General features: G+C 37.4%; 6 protein-coding genes across 45 annotated transcripts in view; 4 read left to right on the forward strand and 2 right to left on the reverse strand.

Annotated features, from left to right (window-relative positions):
* Positions 1-19983, reverse strand: part of LOC105336913 (leucine-rich repeat-containing protein 71) — a 56653-nt gene that overhangs the window by 29035 nt on the left and 7635 nt on the right. Inside the window, exon 1 of one of the 39 annotated variants that reach the window (XM_066075411.1) lies at positions 18350-18940. The exons of 33 other annotated variants lie outside the window; for them this stretch is intronic. In XM_066075411.1, the coding sequence (XP_065931483.1) occupies positions 18350-18378 (29 nt within the window). In that variant the 5' untranslated portion in view covers positions 18379-18940. Of the gene's footprint in view, positions 1-78; positions 226-14628; positions 14825-18349; positions 18941-19983 lie in introns of those variants that run through there. 5 more of the 39 variants (XM_066075467.1, XM_066075404.1, XM_066075460.1 and 2 more) reach the window with 5 other exon arrangements.
* Positions 1919-8078, forward strand: LOC105336896 (uncharacterized). The gene is made up of 3 exons (XM_066075274.1): positions 1919-2299; positions 2446-2517; positions 7511-8078. Exons 1-3 carry the CDS (start codon positions 1936-1938, stop codon positions 7987-7989), a joined length of 915 nt encoding a protein of 304 aa, XP_065931346.1. The 5' UTR covers positions 1919-1935; the 3' UTR covers positions 7990-8078.
* Positions 2654-4763, forward strand: LOC136272761 (uncharacterized). Its single transcript, XM_066075271.1, has 3 exons — positions 2654-3147; positions 3319-3437; positions 3553-4763. The coding sequence occupies exons 1-3, from the start codon at positions 2688-2690 to the stop codon at positions 4609-4611; spliced, it is 1638 nt and encodes a 545-aa protein (XP_065931343.1). The 5' UTR covers positions 2654-2687; the 3' UTR covers positions 4612-4763.
* LOC136272760 (uncharacterized) lies at positions 4821-7394 on the reverse strand. 2 transcript variants are annotated; one of them, XM_066075267.1, is made up of 4 exons: positions 6956-7394; positions 6493-6595; positions 6221-6385; positions 4821-5906 (listed from the first exon to the last, which is right to left on the reverse strand). In XM_066075267.1, the coding sequence occupies exons 1-4, from the start codon at positions 7377-7379 to the stop codon at positions 4985-4987; spliced, it is 1614 nt and encodes a 537-aa protein (XP_065931339.1). In that variant the 5' UTR covers positions 7380-7394; the 3' UTR covers positions 4821-4984. The 2 variants fall into 2 exon arrangements, with proteins under 2 accessions (XP_065931339.1, XP_065931334.1); XM_066075262.1 differs by having other exon boundaries at positions 6493-6619.
* LOC117687772 (uncharacterized) lies at positions 9198-11028 on the forward strand. The gene is made up of 3 exons (XM_034464893.2): positions 9198-9766; positions 10140-10214; positions 10337-11028. The coding sequence occupies exons 1-3, from the start codon at positions 9373-9375 to the stop codon at positions 10813-10815; spliced, it is 948 nt and encodes a 315-aa protein (XP_034320784.2). The 5' UTR covers positions 9198-9372; the 3' UTR covers positions 10816-11028.
* Positions 11630-14030, forward strand: LOC105336887 (uncharacterized). The gene is made up of 3 exons (XM_011441372.4): positions 11630-11955; positions 13052-13120; positions 13357-14030. Exons 1-3 carry the CDS (start codon positions 11769-11771, stop codon positions 13827-13829), a joined length of 729 nt encoding a protein of 242 aa, XP_011439674.3. The 5' UTR covers positions 11630-11768; the 3' UTR covers positions 13830-14030.

Genomic DNA, 19983 nt, shown 5'->3' on the forward strand with positions numbered 1-19983 from the left:
AAAATACTTGTAAGGTTAGAAACCTCGTTCAAAACATAAAATCTTTACCCAGAACCGTCTCCCCGATGTTATTCTTACCGTAGAGAGTTCAGCGCTCTTTTAAAATCAGGTAAAAAAGAAGTACCGATAGAGTCCGCCATTTCCGGTCGAAATAAAAAATATTAACCAATATGAAAACAACAATTAACTGATGGGTATTAATATTCTGCGACGACCTGCGTAGAATCCGATTACTCGGACTACACGGCAACTTTTATATATAACACATTTTTAAAAGCTCGTACAAATTTTACCATCCCTTTTCCCTCCCTTGAACTGGAACCTTTAGCAAGCTAGCCAATTAAATGCAACATTAAACACGATATGTATCGAATAATATAAAATGACAAACCACAAACCCTTTTGATTATTCTCACTTTTATCGTTTTATTGTTGTTGGTTTTTCCCCCAATTTTAAAGACCAACTTCACATTTCAACAATGTCAAATTGAAAATCTCTGGCGTATTCTTTAATTATCTCACATGGAACAATACGGATGTGACCGAGAGCGAAGGTTGAGATAGACAAAACTTAATTCCACGTTACTATAGTATTTGAACATTCCATTGTCGAGGTTTATTCATTAATAAACAAATTACGTTTAAATGCAATTTAGTGTATCATATGTAACATTTATTTTATATATTATATAGAAGTATTTTAGAACAGAACCCACTTTTATATCCAATTGGCTTTCGCTAAGTATTCTATTAAGTGTTGTTTTTAATCGTTAACAACTCTCTAGAAGCAACGTGACATTTTCGGTTGACAGTATGGAGAATTAACCGTAAACAAAAGAGAGAACTATTTGATTGGCGGAGAACTTTTGATTTGATCAGCCAATGAAAAAGAGAGACACGTTCTAAATAAGTTAGACCATATTAAGTAGAATTTAAGTTCCTATCGCCCCTTCCTAATCGCGTAAATTTTACTTAATATTATCTAACTATTACTTTTCATGAGTTTTTTCTTAAATACTCTAATATTGAGAAAAAAATTGTATAATTATCCGATATATACGTACATGTATAGATTAATTATTTAGAAAGAAGAATAGGGTCGCGCATATGACTTTTGGTTTAGTAGCAAGATACTTTATAGTATATAATTTCAAATTTAATTTTTTCAATTTAAATCTAATTGATAATTTCATGATACAAGTTTACAAAAGTAGAATTTCTAACTATATTTAGTTTGAATATTTTAACCAACGATAAGAAAAAAAAATACTAGTATTGCCTCAAGTTTTGTTGGCATCGAATCCTCAACCCAAAAAGTATTGTACTGTACATGTAGTTTAGAAAATAACACTTTTGAGAGGTGTTGATACGCATGCACCAGTTTTAATTATCAACATATTCCAAGTGTTAAACATAGTTAAGGAGGATGAATCGTCAACAAATTAACCATCAGATCTTCCTCAAATTTAAAGGTATGGTTTAAAAAGCTATAAACTATAATTCAATAAAAAATATATCCAAATAATTTATTAAACCTTTTATATTTGGGTACTTTCCTATATTTTGATGTGGAGTTCTTCTTTTTAAGAAGATAGATAGAGTCTAAAAATGGGCGCTACCTTCGAGCCCTCTTAAGGGTTTTAAATCGATGTCTAAAAATTACAGTACATTGTTTTGAATGATTTTTAAAAGAAATATCAGGTTTGTTGATATATTTATTTTTCAGTATCTTATCCATTCTAATATAGGCATTTTACACGCCTTATTCCCCCCCCCCCCCCATCTTTTTTTTAATAAAGTTTAGCTGAGGAATGTAAACAAGACTGTAAAAGAGAGAAATTGTAAATGAATATTGTAACTCTATGTAAGTGAAAAAGACACTCGTTGAACTATCTGATAGTATACAGAATGGTTCTGTCGTATTCTTTTATCAGTATGAGTGAGGGCATAAAAACCGTGCACTTTGGAGATTTCTGTCATAAAATGGAGAATCGCGTGCTTATCACAGTGATATTGCTAGTTGTTACTTGTGGAGGATGCGTGGGTGACAACAAGGAAACAGAGACTTCACCCCAGGACTCGGGAAGTGAACCCAAGGACCGGCGGTTACTGTTAAACGACCCGAGCACTTTGCTGAAGGAGATAGAGGCGCTACATAGAGAAATGACGTCACTGAAATCTCACGTGACAACAATGGAAACGGAAGTGGCCTCCCTGAACTCACTGAAAACAGAAGTGAGTACACAACGTACCCTAATCCTTTCTCTAGAAAGTCAGCTCAACTCAAGAAATCAACCAGGTAGGTATATTGTCATATATCGCGTAATGCAAAAACTAGAAATGAATTCAAGGTTTCAAAATGCATATTTTTGTTCTCTGAACAGTCATATCAATCATTGCATATCTATAGGGAACACATTTTACGTTACTTTTGATTGAAATTAGCTGGCAGTATTTACACAGTTTGGGGCAAAAAGGCCTGTCCACCCGTGAATGGAACAACTACAATATACACAGGTAATTTGGTATCACTGGTTATAACTTAATGAATACTTCCGATTTCCACTAACAGAGAGTTAAGTCCCTTATGGCGCTCTTCAATCACCGGAGTGAAAAAACGTACAGATCTCGCGAGATTTTCGGGACAAACATTCCTTGTTGCGAATGACGCTACTGAAGTGTACGTTATGCCTGCGCGACATTGTATTGCTGTCGGTTGTACTGCCGATAGTCGAAGCAGCTCTAATTTACTCTTCCACCAGTTACCCAAGGTAGAGAGCGAATTGAAAAAGTGGCTAAGTTTGATAAGGCGAGAGGGATTAAAAATAGACAGTTCTTGCGACAACAGACACTATGTTGTCTGTTCCAAACACTTTGTTGACTCCTTTCCAACACCGCAAAACCCTTACCCAACTTTGTTTACATATAATCAATATAAAAAATCAACTCCACGGAAAACGAAGAATTCTAATTCAAGCAGGTCGTCTTCAACAAACGTCAAACAGCATGATCAGCCATCCATCAAAACTGTTCACCTCGTCAAATGTGAGCCAGCCACCGACAAAACACAGATATGTTATCCGTATGTAGTGGGAGAATTAGACATTCCACAAACAGATGTCAACAATAACAACGGAATTAAAACAGGTTCGTTTAACAATTGCATGTATATAGGTTATATTTTGTATATATATTAAATAATAAAAATTAACCAGTAGAATATGCATATATTATACATGTATATATACATTATACAATATTGTTACTATTTTATACAAGTATACTAGTTCTTTATCGGCATGTTTCAAATTATTTTAGAGGTTGGATGTGATATTCAGTGTCAAAATATACAGCATGACCATCATTATATCTGCTGTGACCCAGAGAAGAAGTATTGTGGGGAACATGACCTTTTGGAAAGAATAACATCCTTAGAGGTGAGTTGACACTGACAAAATATTATACATGTACATGGGTTTTTTTTTTTTTGAAAATGATAATTATGAACATGAGGTTCAATTAACAATTTGTTTTTACTTTTTTAACAAATAGGCTAGGTGTTCGGAGCTAGAAAAAGAAAACAGGGAACTGAGAGAGGAAAATCAGACATTGCAAGCCCTGAAAATGCAGAAAAATGACTTCAGGAATGATCTTATAGGAAAAATTATACAAGATGATAACAACATCAAACACTTTCTTGGACTGCCATCCCTCAGCTTTCTCACATTCTTCCTTCAGTTTTTGGCACCATATTATAACAAAGTTTCATTTTGGAAAGGGGCTGGGAGGTCAGGATCCAAGAAGTGGCAAGAGAAGAATCAACAAAAACCTGGCAAACAGAGAAAACTAACCATGAAGGAAGAGTTCGTATTGGTTATGCTTAAATTAAGACTCGGTTTAGACAATGCAACTCTATCTGTTTTATTCAATGTGTCCGTTGGATATGTCTCAACCTTGTTCGGCACATGGATTAATTTCTTAGCACAAATTTTAAATCCTGTTATCAAGTGGCCATCCAAAGAAAAAATTCTGAAACACATGCCTTTATCCTTTAAGCTAAAATACCCTAATACTACATCAATAATTGACTGCACCGAAGTGTTCATTCAAAAACCCAAAAACTGTTCAGCTCAGGCAAGTACTTGGAGTAATTACAAGTCACATAACACTCTTAAGGCTCTGGTGGCTATCCAACCCAATGGAGCTTTTACATTTGTTTCCAAATTCTGGAGTGGTAATGTCAGTGACCGAAAAATTACTGTGGACAGCAAATTTCTTGACCTTATTTCCCCAGGGGATGAGGTGATGGCAGACAGAGGATTCCAAATAAAAGATCTTCTTACCCTGAAAGGAGCATATTTAAATATGCCACCTTTTACGCATGAGAGAAGAAATGGGAAGGGGAGAGTACTCTCATCTAAACAGATTCTTGAAACTCGGAAGATTGCTTCTCTACGCATCCATGTCGAACGGGCTATCAGAAGACTCAAATCCTACAAAATGTTAGCAGGAATTCTCCCATTAAATATGAAAAACTTGTCATCAGCCATGCTACGAGTTGCAGCAGCTTTTTGTAACTTCATGCCACCTTTGTCAAAAAAATTTAAATAAGGAAAATTACTGTTGTTCATGTGTACCGTTAATTTGATGGGCGGTTTTCTTTTCCAGCAACATAAATAATTGTATCAATTGGACTAAGTGCTCTAAAAATGTTTTAAGCTAGTGCATTAATTCATGATTGCACAATATTTCAAATAATCATATGCCTTTTTTTATTTACTTGTTATGATGAAAAATGATTGAGATAAATACATTAATTTCAAGAACTTTATATATTGCTTATGATGAACAATAAATTGTGAAATTATGGTACAGTGTAATCCATACAATGGTTTTTGACATTCATCAACTTTTGAATTAGCACAATAAAGCAAACACCATAATCATTAACCTTATTCAAGTTTTCTGATGTATATACATGTACTTAGACCAATTTTGGTAAAACATATTGCACATAAAAACTTTTGAGTTTTTCAAATAACAGTTCCCAATCTGCTTGTGAGAAATTAACTCTTTCTACATAAATATCTTTTTGTGTGTACAATACAAAATCACAGTAAGATAACTTGCAGACTGCCATTTGGCCAAGCATTTGGACATAATAGGAGGAGGAAATACTCTTTTTCAATGCATAATTACCATTGACAATTGCACATGATGAATTTTTTGACATAGCAACCTGACAAGTTTCATTTTGTGAACTATATGGACACTTGATTTCAACAAGACCTTTGCCACAGCATTTGCATTCAGAAATACCATCAGGGGATGCAGCAAGAAAGGGGAAATCTTTAAAAACAAAGATTCCAGTCTCTGAACACTTAAATGAAGGATGAAAACATGTCATGTAATCTACATATTTCTCACGTGCAACAGATTCATTAATTTTTCCATATTCAACTGACTTCGAAGTAAAATTATATTGACCCATAATACTGCGCACAATATAATTGTCTGCTTTATCCCCTCTATAGTGATAAGCTTTGAAAAAATTTGAAGCAGTCAATCTTCCCTTTCTTTGGTACTGCCACATAAGGTTAATGGACTGTCCTTTGGTAAATTCATTAACTTTCTTAACATAACAATCGTCTACTTTCACATTTTCTTGACCAAGCATTGCCACTAAATCAATAATATTTTTGGGCGTGTCCTCAATACACATGGACATGTCATTGTCATCATCAGAGTCTGACATTGTATACAAAGCCACTGCCAATGTTTTGCTCTTCTTTAGGACTTGAACAATATTCTTTTCCAATGACTCCATATCAAAATCTGAAGACTTAAGTGGCAAATAACCAGAATCTTCAGATGGTCGTGGTTTATCTGGTACATTCACGACAGTCCTGTAATTTATATGGAATTATTATAACGCATTATAAGTAAATTTCTAAATAACGCACATTGTAATTGCAAAAAATTAATTATTAGTTAAAGGATATTAAACAATTCAGTTTCTTAATTCATTCTGCAAGAATTGCTTGGTTTTCGAATGAATAAAAGGACTGGCATAAAATTAAAACAGAATATATAAGCACAATACATGTACATGCGAGCAGCACCAGAAAAGAACAGTTGAATTGACAATGTTTATAAAATAAGTTAATTCAATTACTGGGCAATCCAAAAAAAAAGAACATATAAAAATAGGGTAACACACCTGATATCTAAGTCATGAACAGGCACTGGCCTGCATACTTTCCGTGGTTTATCCCAATATGCTGCAGTATCAGTAACTCCAATTGAACTTCGATCTTCCATTGAAGTGATGTGATCTATTATGCCAAACAGTAGGGCAACAACATGCTTACATGATCCATCCCCTCTGTTAAATATTAATAATGTGGTTATGAAAAATGATAATAAAATAGTATGACCAGCTTTGCTTCAATAAGATATACAGGGAAGTGAAAATCTAGAAAATAAACTTACGCAACACATGTACATTCAGCTGAAAATATGTGTCCTGATTTCTCAACCAGAATCCATGGGATATAAGGATCACTGGACTGCCTTGTTTCAGGCACACATTTGCCTTTAACATAGAACACATCTTCATCTGAATTGAAAAGTGATAAATTATTTTCTGTTCAAATATTCTAAATTCCTTTTTGTTGACATTGTTGTTGACAATTGAATAAATATATTGCTTTTAAAATTTGTTGCATGACTGTCTCTAATCATGTTTGATAAATCAATAAAGGTATGACATTAATTTCCAGTCCCTGTTTACTGGGTAGAAAACTGTTGGTCAACAAGATTATGTTTCTGTTGTAACATTCATATATTGCTTATATCGATTTTGACAACAAAATTTATGAATATATGGGTATTATTTCATATTTCAATGTCAATAAAACTATAAAATGGTATGCTTTACGAAGTTTACAAGTACCTAACATTGCCATTGTGACATCATGAATGTGGCCGGAACAATGTAGCTTGTAGCCATTGTCCGATTTTCTCCTCCGCAGGCGTTCTTCAGACCATCCGCAGTAGTTCTGGAGAAAAGATGTCACATCAAACGTATCAATGGTTGGGATGGTAGCTAGATTACGACTCCAGACGATTCCAGTGTCGTAACATGGATGTCGATAAGTTTTCCCCCGAACCGTCCGTCTCTCGATTGAAGCCTCTTTCTCGCTATCGTTCTGGTCGATTCCAGGCAAATTAAGAGCATCAGCGCTTTCACATAAGTCAACTAAATCTTGTTTTCTTTTGTTCGAAAAGGGAATGCCTTTAGTTTTCAGAATATGCTTTAGATCGGCGCATTGTAAATCTTGATAGTTGGCGTCCATCACGACAAAATTTTGTCCCATACGACCCTACTAATCGCGCCTCCAATGTGAAGAGCGCACTAATGGAAATCAAAAGTATTAAGAATACTGTAGCTGTAGATGTAAATTCACCACAAATTCCTAGACTTTCAGAGTATGTTACGTAATTTTAGGTATCACAGCTGGGGGTAAATATGACGACCTGGGTGGAGCGGTTGATACGTTGTGCCTGCCTCACAACCCTGACATGGCTCCCACTGATTTTCCCAACGTAGGGAGTGCTGTTGGTACCATATATGGAAGTGAATATCAGTTTACCTACAGGAACTACGCACAAGACGACGACGTTCCCTGCGCAGTGTGCGGCGCCAAAACGGCATCCGCTATCATGATGCTTCCGGCAAAGGTCACGTGTCCAGATGACTGGGTCATTCAGTACGCAGGGTTCCTGACGTCAGAACAAGTGGTAACAAACTGGAGGCCTTCGGAATATTTATGTCTACACGAAGACTCCGAGTATCTTACTGAAGGATCGCGGCAACACAACATGAACGGGCGCCTGTTTTACCCCGTAAAGGCCGTGTGTGGTTCTCTCCCTTGTCCGCCATACCACGGCGGACAATACCTGACATGTGTCGTCTGCTCGCAGTGACAATGTCAGTCATTGTGACAGTTGGTTACCATTTTGAATGCTTTTGATTGTGTTGATATAATAAAATATGTCCATGGGTCATTTTTCTTATAATTAACAAATCAACACAACTGCATCATCATCTACAATGAATATGAAGGTATTTTCCAATCAAGAGCAACGATTAAAAAGTAGCTCATTAAGGTCAGACGCGACTTATCTTCCATTTTTCTATTTTTTCCACAATGTGAAGATTTTCACTTCGTAATTTCATAATTATATTTTTATGTCATATGATTCTTTTTTATTTGGATATAAAATGTTCAATTGAAAATATATAGTATGACTTTACTTACAAGCATTCAAATGCATTTTGCGTGATATTTTAAGGAAAATTCGAAATATTCTAGCTCCGAAACGAACCTGGTAATGTACTCTGAATTTTAGGAAATTAACATGTATGAATGTTAATAAATAAGGAATAAAATATCAAGGAAAATTATATAAATTTGAGGAATGTCTCGTCTGTCACTAAGATATAGGAAAACGCACAACTCATAACTCCCCCCCCCCCCCCCCCCCCCCCGACTCCAAGTCTTACAATAATTCACTGCGGGCGAGATATGAATTGCTGGACCTGAAGGTGAATCTGTTTTTTATACCCTTCACTAACATTAAATGCCTTAAAAGCCTGTGACGCCATATCATCGAAGTCTTTTATTAACATTGCCAGGTCATGGTCACGATTTATATAGGTTAATTTTTCTGTATCTTTTTTTAGCGTTTACAATGCTTGCATTTCCTATGATGAATATTAACACGTGTCAGTCATAGAGCTGCATCAAGACACAGAGCTAACAAGGCCCGTGCCGTGTTTTTCTTATAAGGATGTTACTAAATAAGGAATAAGGAATCATTCTTTAAGTATTATGAGGTGATAATTTTGGTCGGGGCGTGATCAAATCCAATAAAGTCCGAAGGGCTTTATGATAGATTTGATCACGCCCCGACCGAAATTATCACCTCATAATATTCAAAGAATGATTCCTTATTACTTATATTTATATAATTTTAAGCCATCGCACGATTAAATATTTAAATATGAATAAGCAAACCCCGCTGGCGCCTCAATTTGGCGTCATTTGTATTATGGGTTATATAGTACAAAATCGATACTTGGTGTTATCACAGGCAAAGACACTGGAAAATGTAAAATATATATAAATAATATACTGGACTAAGATTCGGTAATCACTGCAAAAGAAAAGAAGACCCATCTAAGTTCAGACCACATAAAAAGTATATATCAAAACAAACTTGTATGCATCGCAACACTATCACACTGTTATCTAGGATCGTGGGAACTATATACGACTTGGGCACCTAGGTGAATTCTTTGACAAAATGGAGCTAGTTATGCTTATAGCGGCAGTGTTTCTACTTATATTTAGTGGGTTTGATGTGTATGGAAACAAAGAAAAGGCTGCTGACATGGACAACTCGGGGATTCGACCCAAGGACCAGCGGTTGTTGTTAAACGACCCAAGTACATTACTGAAGGAGATAGAGGCACTAAAAATTGAAATGACGTCATTAAAATCTCACATGGCCACACAGGATGCGGAAGTAACTACATTGAACACGAAAATAAACACGTTGAACACGGAAATGAATAGTAAAAATACGGAACTAAACAGTGTGAACACAGAACTTAGCAATGTGAACGCGGACGTGACCAAATTAAAAGCGGAAGTTCTCACACAACGCACCCTGATTCAATCTTTGCAGAGTCGAAAGGGCAAGTACATCAAACCGTACAATTCATATAATTCAGCAGCCACTGTATACTCTCTTTTTGCAACAAACCAAAGAGGAAAACTTATTATTTTCATATATCAAATGAATCTTTCAACCAGAGAGAGAGAGAAAAAGAGAGAAAGATAACCGGAGTGAGAAAGAGAGAGAATCAATAATTTTTATTATAATATATATAATTTCATGGTTTTCTATTGTATATGATTGTTTATATATTAAACGAGCTTGGCAAAAGGATTGTAAACGTCCAACTCGTTAAATAAAGCTCATTTACTTTATTTTTTCAGTGATTTGAATCATTATATTATATATTTATGTGAAAATTTCCATATAACTTTTGTTATATCACTTTATAGAGGCCGGCAGTATTTACACAGTATGGGGTAAAAAGGCCTGCCCAGCAGTAAATGGGACGAGCATCGTATATACAGGCATTCATTGAAATTATTTACTTAACAAAACAAAAATAAATAATAATGAATGACATTCATATGTAATCTATTAACTTTGAAAGCTACAACAACTATTTATCATAAATCCACTCTCTTTCAAGGAATAACTGGGGGTAAACCTTATCATGAAGTTGGAGGAGGGGTCGACACCCTCTGCCTGCCCCATGACCCGGACGATGCCCCAAGTGACTTTCCCACACGTTTAGAGTCAGCTGCCCATCTGTACGGAAGCGAGTATCAGTTCAATTACCGGAAGTTTGCTGAGGATGACGACGTGCCATGCGCAGTGTGTCACGTACAAAGTTCCGGTTCAGTAATGATGATACCGGCGAAAAACACGTGTCCCAGCGGCTGGAACCTCCAGTACCACGGGTTTTTGGTGACAGATAATGATGACAGCGGCTGGTATGCTTTTGACTTTGTTTGTCTCCATGAGGATTCTGAGTACCTTACGGAAGGCGCGCGGCAGCACAACCAAAATGGCCACATCTTATATCCGGTGACGGCCGTTTGCGGTTCTCTCCCCTGCCCCCCATATAGAAACGGCCAGTACATCACGTGTGTTGTGTGTACATTGTGACGGCCAGTACATCACGTGTGTTGTCAATGTGTGTACATTGTAAATGTTATAACGTTTTCTTTTTGCCATTAGAAACATCAAACTTATATTGTTGTTGTATTTTCTCGTCATAATCATAATATGGGTTAAAGTCATAAAGGGCACACGGTTGTGAAATGTCAGCTCGACAGCGGACTGACAAAAACGATTTGACTGCATTTCATTTTGGATAAAAGGTTAATTAAAGTAAGAATTGATTTACAAAAATTATTTCACGTGTGTTTATTCATCTAAAAGCGTTAAAACAATGCTTATCCATAACGTGCTGCAAGATAAAGGAAATACCTATCGCAATATCAACCCAATCTTCCCTCCTATATAACCCTTGAAGTGGGAAGATGTATTGACCAACTTTCTACTTACATCGATCTAGCCAAATAATATATAAATACAATGAATGAATTATAGACAAGTATTCCTTTGAAAGTAATGGTACATGATAAATAAGATATATCCCGCCGTTTTGTCTATTTCCGAAATAGCAAAGATTGAATAAACATTGCTCTCGAATTGTACTTCCGGTTCTTTCGCGTGTAAAGAAACACATGATTATCATCATCATGTAAGTGTGAGGATGTTTACAAACACATTAAAATACTGTTTTTAGTAAAGAACATTTAATTAAGGATTTACATGACGCTGTCCTGCATAGTAAATAAAGAAGTGCAAGGCGCAATGCGTGCGCAAATAGTAAAAGTTGCAATGCGTGCGCAAATAGTAAAAGTTGCAATGCGTGCGCAAATAGTAAAAGTTGCCGGATGCCTCATGTGGACACAACTGTGAACCGGCAATTGAAAGTTTTTCTCAAGACCGACATTTCTGGTTTAAGCTTTTAAGGTCAAACGTGTGGAACTATTCCTTATCAGTAATTATATCACAGCGAACATAATTCGTCCCTAATATTATCAGAGACAATGTCGCCAGTTCTGTTTGTATTAGGGGTATGTTTGGGATGTATAGGGGAGGGGCATACGGCAGGTGGTGGGCGGAACAGGCGTCTGTTGCTAAGCGACCCTCACGCGATGCAGTTGCAACTGGAGGAGTTACAGAGGCGGATCCAGGTCCTTGAGGCGCGGACCACGCCCACACAGTCACGTGCTGGTAAGAGTAGAGCAGATATTAGTAATGTACGACCACTGGCGGATTAAGAGATGGCGGGGAGCCCCCCCCCCCTCCCCCTCCACTTTGTGATCATAATTTTAAACTACAGGGGTAAGAGTAGAGAATTGATCGACGGTTTTACTGCACGGAAAAATATACAACTTATGTAAGAGCACCGGCGGATCTAGAGAGGACGGGGGCCCGCCCCTTTTGTGATCATATGTAATGATTAATAGATCTACATGAAATCGGCTATCCTTCGATTTTATATTATGTCAAATGTAGCTAGAATAGAATAGCTAAAAAACGTGATTCGCCCCCTGCCCCCATTCCAATGCTTTCCACTGAACCCTATGGAGGCCTCAAGGCGCCATCCAGACCCCCAGCCAATTGGCCCCCTCTGTCAACAAATCTTAGATCCGCCACTGAAGATCGTTAATATTCGGAGATGGTTCATTTTTCTACACAGTGACACCATTTTAGAATGCATGAACAAATTGTGTGAGATCATCAATATCCGGGGGGAGTTCAAATTCATACAAACATGTAGTGACCTTACGGGAATAAAAGAAAAGTTTATAGTGCAGGAATAAATAGCACTAGTGTAGGATTATCAATACAATACAGTATCGTTCAATTTGTGAGATTTATGATATGATAATTTTCTACAATTTAAGGTCAAATGTCCATATGACTAATGATAGTTTATGAACAATACAGAATAATTTAGAAGCGTAAGATCATTAATATTTTCTGGTGTTTCTTTTTCACAAATTAATTATAGTGAACAGGTTTACTCAAGTAATGAAATCCGGATATTTGCATAGTCAGGTAAGGCCACGTTACGTTCACGTTACGTTCATGTTACGGCCACGTTACGGTCAGGTTTCGTTCATGTTACGGCCACGTTACGTTCATGTTACGTTCATGTTACAGCCACGTTACGTTCATGTAACGTTCATGTTACGTTCATGTTACGTTCATGTTACGTTCATGTTACGGCCACGTTACGGTCAGGTTACGGTCAGGGACAAAACGCTTTTGCAATGACAAGTTATTGACATCAAATTGAGCCATTGTATGCTTTCCATTTAAGGCGCTGTGTTCACTATCTGGGGGAAGAAGAACTGTCCGGCAGTCAATGGGACGGACACTCTATACTCAGGTAAAACTCTCATGTCATAGAGGACAGCAAAACCTCACTTATATCTCTATATTGAACTCTACTCAGCTAAAACATCTCAAGAATGGTTCACATTCATATTACATTAGATTCAATTCATACGTCAGGCGTAATATACTGCGGTTTCATCAATATTTGTTGAATACAAATTTTCGTGGATTTCTTTCTATAGTTAATCCACGAAATTAAATATTCATTAAACTGCAATTTCCTTTTAGGAATCACCGGAGGTGGCATGTACAGTCAGAAAGGAAGTGGCGTCACAACTCTATGTTTACCGCATGATCCGGACTCACTTCCAGGGGATTTTCCCTCCAAAACAGACCCCAACACCGCCTATATATTTGGAGCTGAGTACCAGTTAAACTACCAACAGGTCGCCTACGATGACGATGTCCCATGCGCAGTCTGCCACGCGTACACTTCCGCTTCCGCTATTATGATTCCGGCAAAGCTGTCGTGTCCACACAACTGGATCGTCCAGTACAAAGGATTCCTTAGTGCAGAGAGGTCCGACTACTCGGGGTCAGATTATATTTGTGTGGCACTGGACGCTGAATATTTCGAGGGTACGCGCGCCGTTAACGCAGACGGCAGACTGATTTTTCCCGTCAGAGCTAAATGTGGGTCACTGCCCTGTCCCCCATACACCGAGGGCCAGTATGTGTCTTGTGTCGTCTGCTCCAAGTAACTGTCACTTGACTTTTGACGCGTGCATGGACGATGACGTTTCTGTTCTATGTGAACGGCTTATGTTTTGTAATATGTTATTGTTTTCAACAAATAAGATTGTTGTCTTATTTAATATACAATGCACATCTTACTTTGATTTAAAATGATGGTGATTTTTTTTTCTGTATTGTGTATCTTTTTCTGGCATTATACTATATACAAAAAGATTGCAATATGGAATTTCAAATCCTAAATGAAAAAGGCCGCTCATGAACACAAGATATCAAAGTTCTAAATTAAGCCCACCCTCTATACAAGTGTACCAAAATCTTATCATTTTTTTACCATACACCAACTTCCAACACAAAAACAAACAAAAAATAAAACTAAAAAAAACACCCCTAAAAAAATAAGCAATCCGTTTTTACTGTATGTTCGTGTAGATTTGAACTACAATGATGACTTTAGGGTGCTTGAACAGAAACAGAAAAACGGATAAATAAAAACATAAGATTAAGACGTTAGACGCGGTTCTGATCTGTAACTCTAACTCATACGCTTGCTATAAACGACAAGTGTACAATACAACCATTTATCTTGTATAGGCGTTGGAACCGGGAGGGGGGGGGGGGGCTAGGGGGACACCCCCCCCCCCAGTGGAATCATAACATTGAAGACCTCTTTTTTTCTTTTTTCTTTTTTTTTTTTGCTTGTCCAGATGTTGGATAAGTCAATTTGCTTCCGACGCCACTGTCTTGTAAACAGAATCGTTTTGATTGAATTACAAATGACCAACTAGTACGTGTATATACGCCTACCTGTAGAACGTCGGTCGTGAGGTGGTCATGTTACTTCCTTACACAGTGCAGGCCCCGGGGGTGGGGGTGTGGAAGAGTGGTCACAAAGTCAACGGTCACGTGCAACTTGGAACCAAAGATTTATTATTTCTCACAAAAGTGAGCATGAAGCCAAGAGAAATCCTACTCAATGAACACACCTTGGCTATATAGTCTTGTAATGGCGTTTGAAGATTATCACAGGAAGTCAATGGGATTAACAAGGATTAACTGGATTAACGGCGCTAGATTTTTATTTTTAATTAAAAGAACATATATTGACGCTTGATTTAACAACACCGCCTCAACAGACAATCTCCAAAACTACATCCTATCTCATCTATTTGGCACTGTCATGTTTTCAATTTTTAACCGGGTTTTCCGAAGGAAAAATCCGGTTATTAAAATGGTGAAAATGGCGGGCGAGCGGGCGGGCGGGCGGGATGCTGCCAAAAGGGTACCCTCATTGTACGGATAACTCCTCATACAGTTTTCAAGATAGGAAGTTGTTGTTTCGCAGATCAATTGTACATATATCAGAGGTGTGCATATTGCTAGGATTTTGATTTCTGATAATTCGTGAAAAAAATACCAGCTTTTGAACTTAGTCACTTTTTGGCAAAATATTGCATATAGGGTACACCATTTCACTGGATACGGGTTGACATGGATTATGGATACATTTCACATAAAAGAAAACCCGGTTTGCTGTCACATTGACAGCTTTTCACTTGTGTATTTACTGCAGCCCCCCCCCCCCCTCCAACTTTTTCTCGCAGCAACTAATTTTCTTAAATTTGTAATAAAAAAAATTAATTATCATGGAGTTGCCCCCCCCCCCCCGCCACACACTTTTTTGGGAGATGAAAAAAAAATGGATTGCAAAAAAAGAAAGAAAATGAAGAGTGAAACTGAAGTTATAGATAGTCTGGCTCCCACTTTCAAAATCGGAGTTACGTGCCTGATGACAGTACTTTACAACCCTGCCCTAGCAAGATACTCAATATTAATGTTTGTGGATATTTTGTTTGGTTGTTGATTTACAGTTGTGTTTTCTTTTTGTCTTTTCTTTTTTTTTTTTTTATTGGGGGGGGGGGGGGGGTAAACGTTAAAGTTTTGCCATGTTGTTGTTAATTTTGGAGAAGCGTAGAAATAGGAAGGGGCTTATGTTTGTCTAGTTAGACACTCTTCTTATAGTATATGTGTTTTGTTATAAAAAAAAAAGAATTAATGAAAACCATTTGCGTTTATCGGCTATCTAATTTTGTTCTCTTTCTCTGTCTGTCTGATTGTCTGTCTGTCTCTCTCTTGTCCTCTCTCTCTCTTTCTCTCTCTCTCCCCTCTCTCTCCCTCCCTCCCTCTCTCTCTCTCTCTCTCTCTCTCTCTCGCGCGCTCGCCATAAAGTCATAGCTTTAAAGCATTCCTTTGGTTGTCCACCGTGATATAACGAATTCTTTCTTGACCGAATTTATTTAACACTTGTCATGTTGTTAAAAAGGCGTCAAAACATTGTTAATCTAATCCCTTAATCTGATTATTTAATTTATTAAAAAAAAAAGGACTGAAAACGAGGCAAAGTAGACATGGAATCTTGTAAACAGTGCTTCTAGGTCGCGATTACGATAATCTCAGTTTGAATCATTTTTTACATGTATGCATATGAATAAAAAAGCTAGCTTATACTGAATCTTTTTTACATGTATACATATGAATACAAAAGATTGGCGTACAGTTATTTTTGTTTTGCATTTGATAAAGACGTTAACGTTTCAATAGCCATGTAAACCTAGACACTACATATAGTGATCTAGGTGATGAAGCGCCATCTTTCCACAGTCGTTAGTCTTATGACTGAGCATGCGCTGAAAAATTCACAGTGAAATTAGACTAGATAAAAAAGGCGTCAGATCTCCTCACTCTCACCCCCCTCCCACCCCGGCAAACATAATCATTCCTCAAAACCCCTCCAATCTGGAAATTTTCTGAATCCGCACATGTTGAGAATTATCATAAAATGTCAACGGAACACACTTAGTACTCTATAACCTTTTACCCTTTCTCTCTTTTGCTTCACGACTCGAATTGGCATTTTCTATATAATTTATATATTATGTAGACCCAATAATATACATTATATTTATATCATAAATTGCACGTAAATTTAGTTTAAGCTGCGAGAGCTTAAGGAGTACGAACTACCAAATACTTAATATGTTAGATTTTATTTTTTCAATTAAAACCTAATATTTACATATATAGTATAGAAAACTTTCGTAAACTTTAGCTTTTAAATAAAAAAAAATGTTTTCTATATCTTTACACAGAATTCTTCTTCAAAAGGAGATAAAAAACAGTCTACAAATGGCCACGATCATCCGTCCCCCTTAATCAAACATGCTGAGACAGTTAATATGAAGCGCCATCAAATACAATGTACAGTGAATTCGCACCTCCCCATCTCATCCTCACAACTTCAGGCCGGATGTTTTGACATGCAACTATGTGTATCATGTTTTAACTTTCCTTTTATCCAACCACTGTATCTTAAAGCTGAACATCGCTCGTAATGTGGCACTGCCCGCCATATTTCTCTTTCATCACTGCTGTCTCTACAGCCTCTATAAAAGTTCAACAGCTGATCAAAGTACTTCGCTGTAAAGGACGAACATCTTGCCTCGCCCTTTTACTCGGTCGCGATGAAATTTTCAAATTGTACGCACTTTTTTTTCAAAACTGGAGAATACTAGCATCAGATAAATTGGCCAATGCATTATTTACAAACAGAATATGCACATACAATAAGAAATAAATGCATAACATATGATGGTCACCAAAGGAATACTACGCGTCGGCCACGATTTTAAGGTGTAACGAAATCGAAGGGTTTAGAACCTTTTTAACAAGACCTTGGACTTTCAGTAAAATGTAACAATCTATTTCTTGCGTCAAAACAAGTTAAAATGACGCTGGTTTCAAGCAAAGTATACACTGATTGCGTAGTCTTCGCGAAAAAGCCAGACAAATCCTGTTGATATCAAAGAGCCATGGCTGAGTGGCCTACAACGAAATAGACAGTTAGACCTACGTCACATTGCCGTTTGTCACAACTACCTAAAGTCCAAGCTGTTGTTAAAATGGTTTTATATACCGGTACCTGTGTGACAGGGTCCATCTACGACCGGTGTTCAGCTATAACCACTATTGACTGTCATCGGACAGATACTTTTTTTAAAGACCTGACCGGTACACTCATATGTAAATTACATCAACGGAAAAATACTGTACATGTACATGTATATTGAAATGGGATATATTTACAGACATAAAATTTAAATCATTTAAACCGAATCACCATTTTGTTGTTGAGCATACTAAGTACATGCACAAACAATCAAACAATTACCCCCCCCCCCCCTCCCCTTTCCGTTTTTCGATATTCAAAGCTGGAATTATAGCAAATAGAAGTGTGTGTCATTATGAAGACCTCCGAGCCATCACTCTCCAACTAAACATATAAAAATCCCCCCCCCCTACCGAAATAATGACCACCAACCCCACCCCCGGATAATGTCACTCCTATCCCCCCCCCCTTCCGGAGTAATGTCACTCCTACCACCACCCCCGGAATAATGTCACTCCAACCCCCCCCCCCCCCCCTCCGGATTAATGATCAGAACATTGGTACGCACGCACTCCCACTTACTTGAAAAATGACCCTTTAGCTTTGGACATCACAAACCGTACAGTGCGGGCTCAGACTTGGGGTAGATTGGTTAATTACTACAAAGTGTAATGTGGAGCTGTATCTCTGTTCTTCCACCCGAAGAATACAATCCAGCGCTTTTCTCTGGGATATAATGTGAACACAATGAAATACTGCAGCGTTACATTTGGAAGTTATTTCACTATTCTTCCCGTCCTGGTTCTGATTTCTGTAGCATTTATTTAATTAATAATGCACTGTTGCACACCATATGAAATTAAGATCAAATCAAAAGATATCCAGATTTTATGTTTTTCCGGAAAACTACTCAAAGTTGGAACCGAGTGAAGCTTTAGAAATTTCACAAATCAGGAGAGAGTTTGTTTCCATCCTAATTCCAGTCCTCAGGGTTAGCTTGTATACAACACACACTGCAGTACCAACTGTTGTGTTTCCTCGATCGGCGTTAATTCAAGTCGTGTTAATTGAATGCAACTAATTAAAGCGATAATCCACAGTCGGCGGATTATACAGCAATGTCAACCAAGGAATATTTCAACCTAATGCGGCTTATACACAGCAAGCATTAAACATTAGTCGCTGGAAATGTTCAAAACTAAACGAAGCCGTTCAGAAAAAAATACTTTGGAGATTTTTGACAGCTATTTATCAACTAAGGGAAAAAATCGGTGTGTGTAAAAACAATTAAACAAATGCCAGAGATACACTGTGTGTGTATGTTAATTCATCAGTTTTGTCAAATTAAAAAGAAAAAAAAATCTCAGGATCAAAGAGGTCTAGATTTATCATTCATCGACACACTTGAAGAGACGCACAGCGCGCACGCTTTCAGTCAGAGTCAATTAAATATCACTAAAACAATGTTATCTTTTACGAGCATCAAAACGCTCGTGTGATCTCGATGATTTTTGGTCCGTTTGCCGACATGACGGGGTTCAGACGAAAGAACAGAGGGTTTTAAATCCGTGATACTCGCGGGTCACGGAACGAGGGGGAGATACAGGGACCCTGTGGGGGATCATTGGAATACTAGTATTCATTACTCCGCGAGGAGGGGGAGGGGGTCACAAAAACTTCTTGACTGACAGATGTAGAATGTGGGAAAACATCAAACCAGGCGTTGTCTGGTCATTGACGGATACTCAGGTATTGAGATCCAGTTTGATTCTCAATAATCTAAATTTTTCGGGAGTGGCTGGATAGGTGGGGGAGGTAGTGTCCCTTGGGAATTTCATCGTTGAAATTTATTTTACTACGAAAGCGGGGGAGGGGGGGGGGGGTCATGGATTTCCATGAATTATTTGACGACGTTTTAACATAGTTTCTTTTAAAGTCCGTCCCAAGTGATTGCTTCCATCATTTTTTGATGATTTTAAATAAAAATACACATACATGTGAAAGATATACAGTTAAAATCGATGAAATGGAAATTATCCAAGATATCTTCATTGAACAATTATAATTTTTCACTCATAAAAGTTCACAGGAACAAAAACAAATTACGGAGATTTATAATGGGAAATGTTTATATCTTTTCTCCATTCGGAAGTACTCGGGAAACCTCGCGCAATTTTTCAACGTTATCATCCGGGCTTGTTAATGGCTGATGCAAT

Source organism: Magallana gigas, chromosome 1 (genome assembly GCF_963853765.1).
Source record: "Magallana gigas chromosome 1, xbMagGiga1.1, whole genome shotgun sequence".
Classification (NCBI taxonomy): Eukaryota; Metazoa; Mollusca; class Bivalvia; order Ostreida; family Ostreidae; genus Magallana; species Magallana gigas.

Excerpts from the sequence above, each read along its gene's own strand:
- LOC105336896 (XM_066075274.1), top strand. The coding sequence starts at position 1,936 with ATGAGTGAGGGCATAAAAACCGTGCACTTTGGAGATTTCTGTCATAAA. Across the intron at positions 2,300-2,445 it reads CAACTCAAGAAATCAACCAG|CTGGCAGTATTTACACAGTT; the intron begins GTAGGTATATTG and ends GATTGAAATTAG. Across the intron at positions 2,518-7,510 it reads AACAACTACAATATACACAG|GTATCACAGCTGGGGGTAAA; the intron begins GTAATTTGGTAT and ends ACGTAATTTTAG.
- LOC136272761 (XM_066075271.1), top strand. The coding sequence starts at position 2,688 with ATGCCTGCGCGACATTGTATTGCTGTCGGTTGTACTGCCGATAGTCGA. Across the intron at positions 3,148-3,318 it reads TAACAACGGAATTAAAACAG|AGGTTGGATGTGATATTCAG; the intron begins GTTCGTTTAACA and ends AAATTATTTTAG. Across the intron at positions 3,438-3,552 it reads AAAGAATAACATCCTTAGAG|GCTAGGTGTTCGGAGCTAGA; the intron begins GTGAGTTGACAC and ends TTTAACAAATAG.
- LOC136272760 (XM_066075262.1), bottom strand. The coding sequence starts at position 7,379 with ATGGGACAAAATTTTGTCGTGATGGACGCCAACTATCAAGATTTACAA. Across the intron at positions 6,386-6,492 it reads GCTGAATGTACATGTGTTGC|AGGGGATGGATCATGTAAGC; the intron begins GTAAGTTTATTT and ends AATATTTAACAG. Across the intron at positions 5,907-6,220 it reads GTTCATGACTTAGATATCAG|GACTGTCGTGAATGTACCAG; the intron begins GTGTGTTACCCT and ends TATAAATTACAG.
- LOC117687772 (XM_034464893.2), top strand. The coding sequence starts at position 9,373 with ATGGAGCTAGTTATGCTTATAGCGGCAGTGTTTCTACTTATATTTAGT. Across the intron at positions 9,767-10,139 it reads ATCTTTGCAGAGTCGAAAGG|AGGCCGGCAGTATTTACACA; the intron begins GCAAGTACATCA and ends ATCACTTTATAG. Across the intron at positions 10,215-10,336 it reads GACGAGCATCGTATATACAG|GAATAACTGGGGGTAAACCT; the intron begins GCATTCATTGAA and ends CTCTCTTTCAAG.
- LOC105336887 (XM_011441372.4), top strand. The coding sequence starts at position 11,769 with ATGTCGCCAGTTCTGTTTGTATTAGGGGTATGTTTGGGATGTATAGGG. Across the intron at positions 11,956-13,051 it reads GCCCACACAGTCACGTGCTG|GCGCTGTGTTCACTATCTGG; the intron begins GTAAGAGTAGAG and ends TTTCCATTTAAG. Across the intron at positions 13,121-13,356 it reads GACGGACACTCTATACTCAG|GAATCACCGGAGGTGGCATG; the intron begins GTAAAACTCTCA and ends ATTTCCTTTTAG.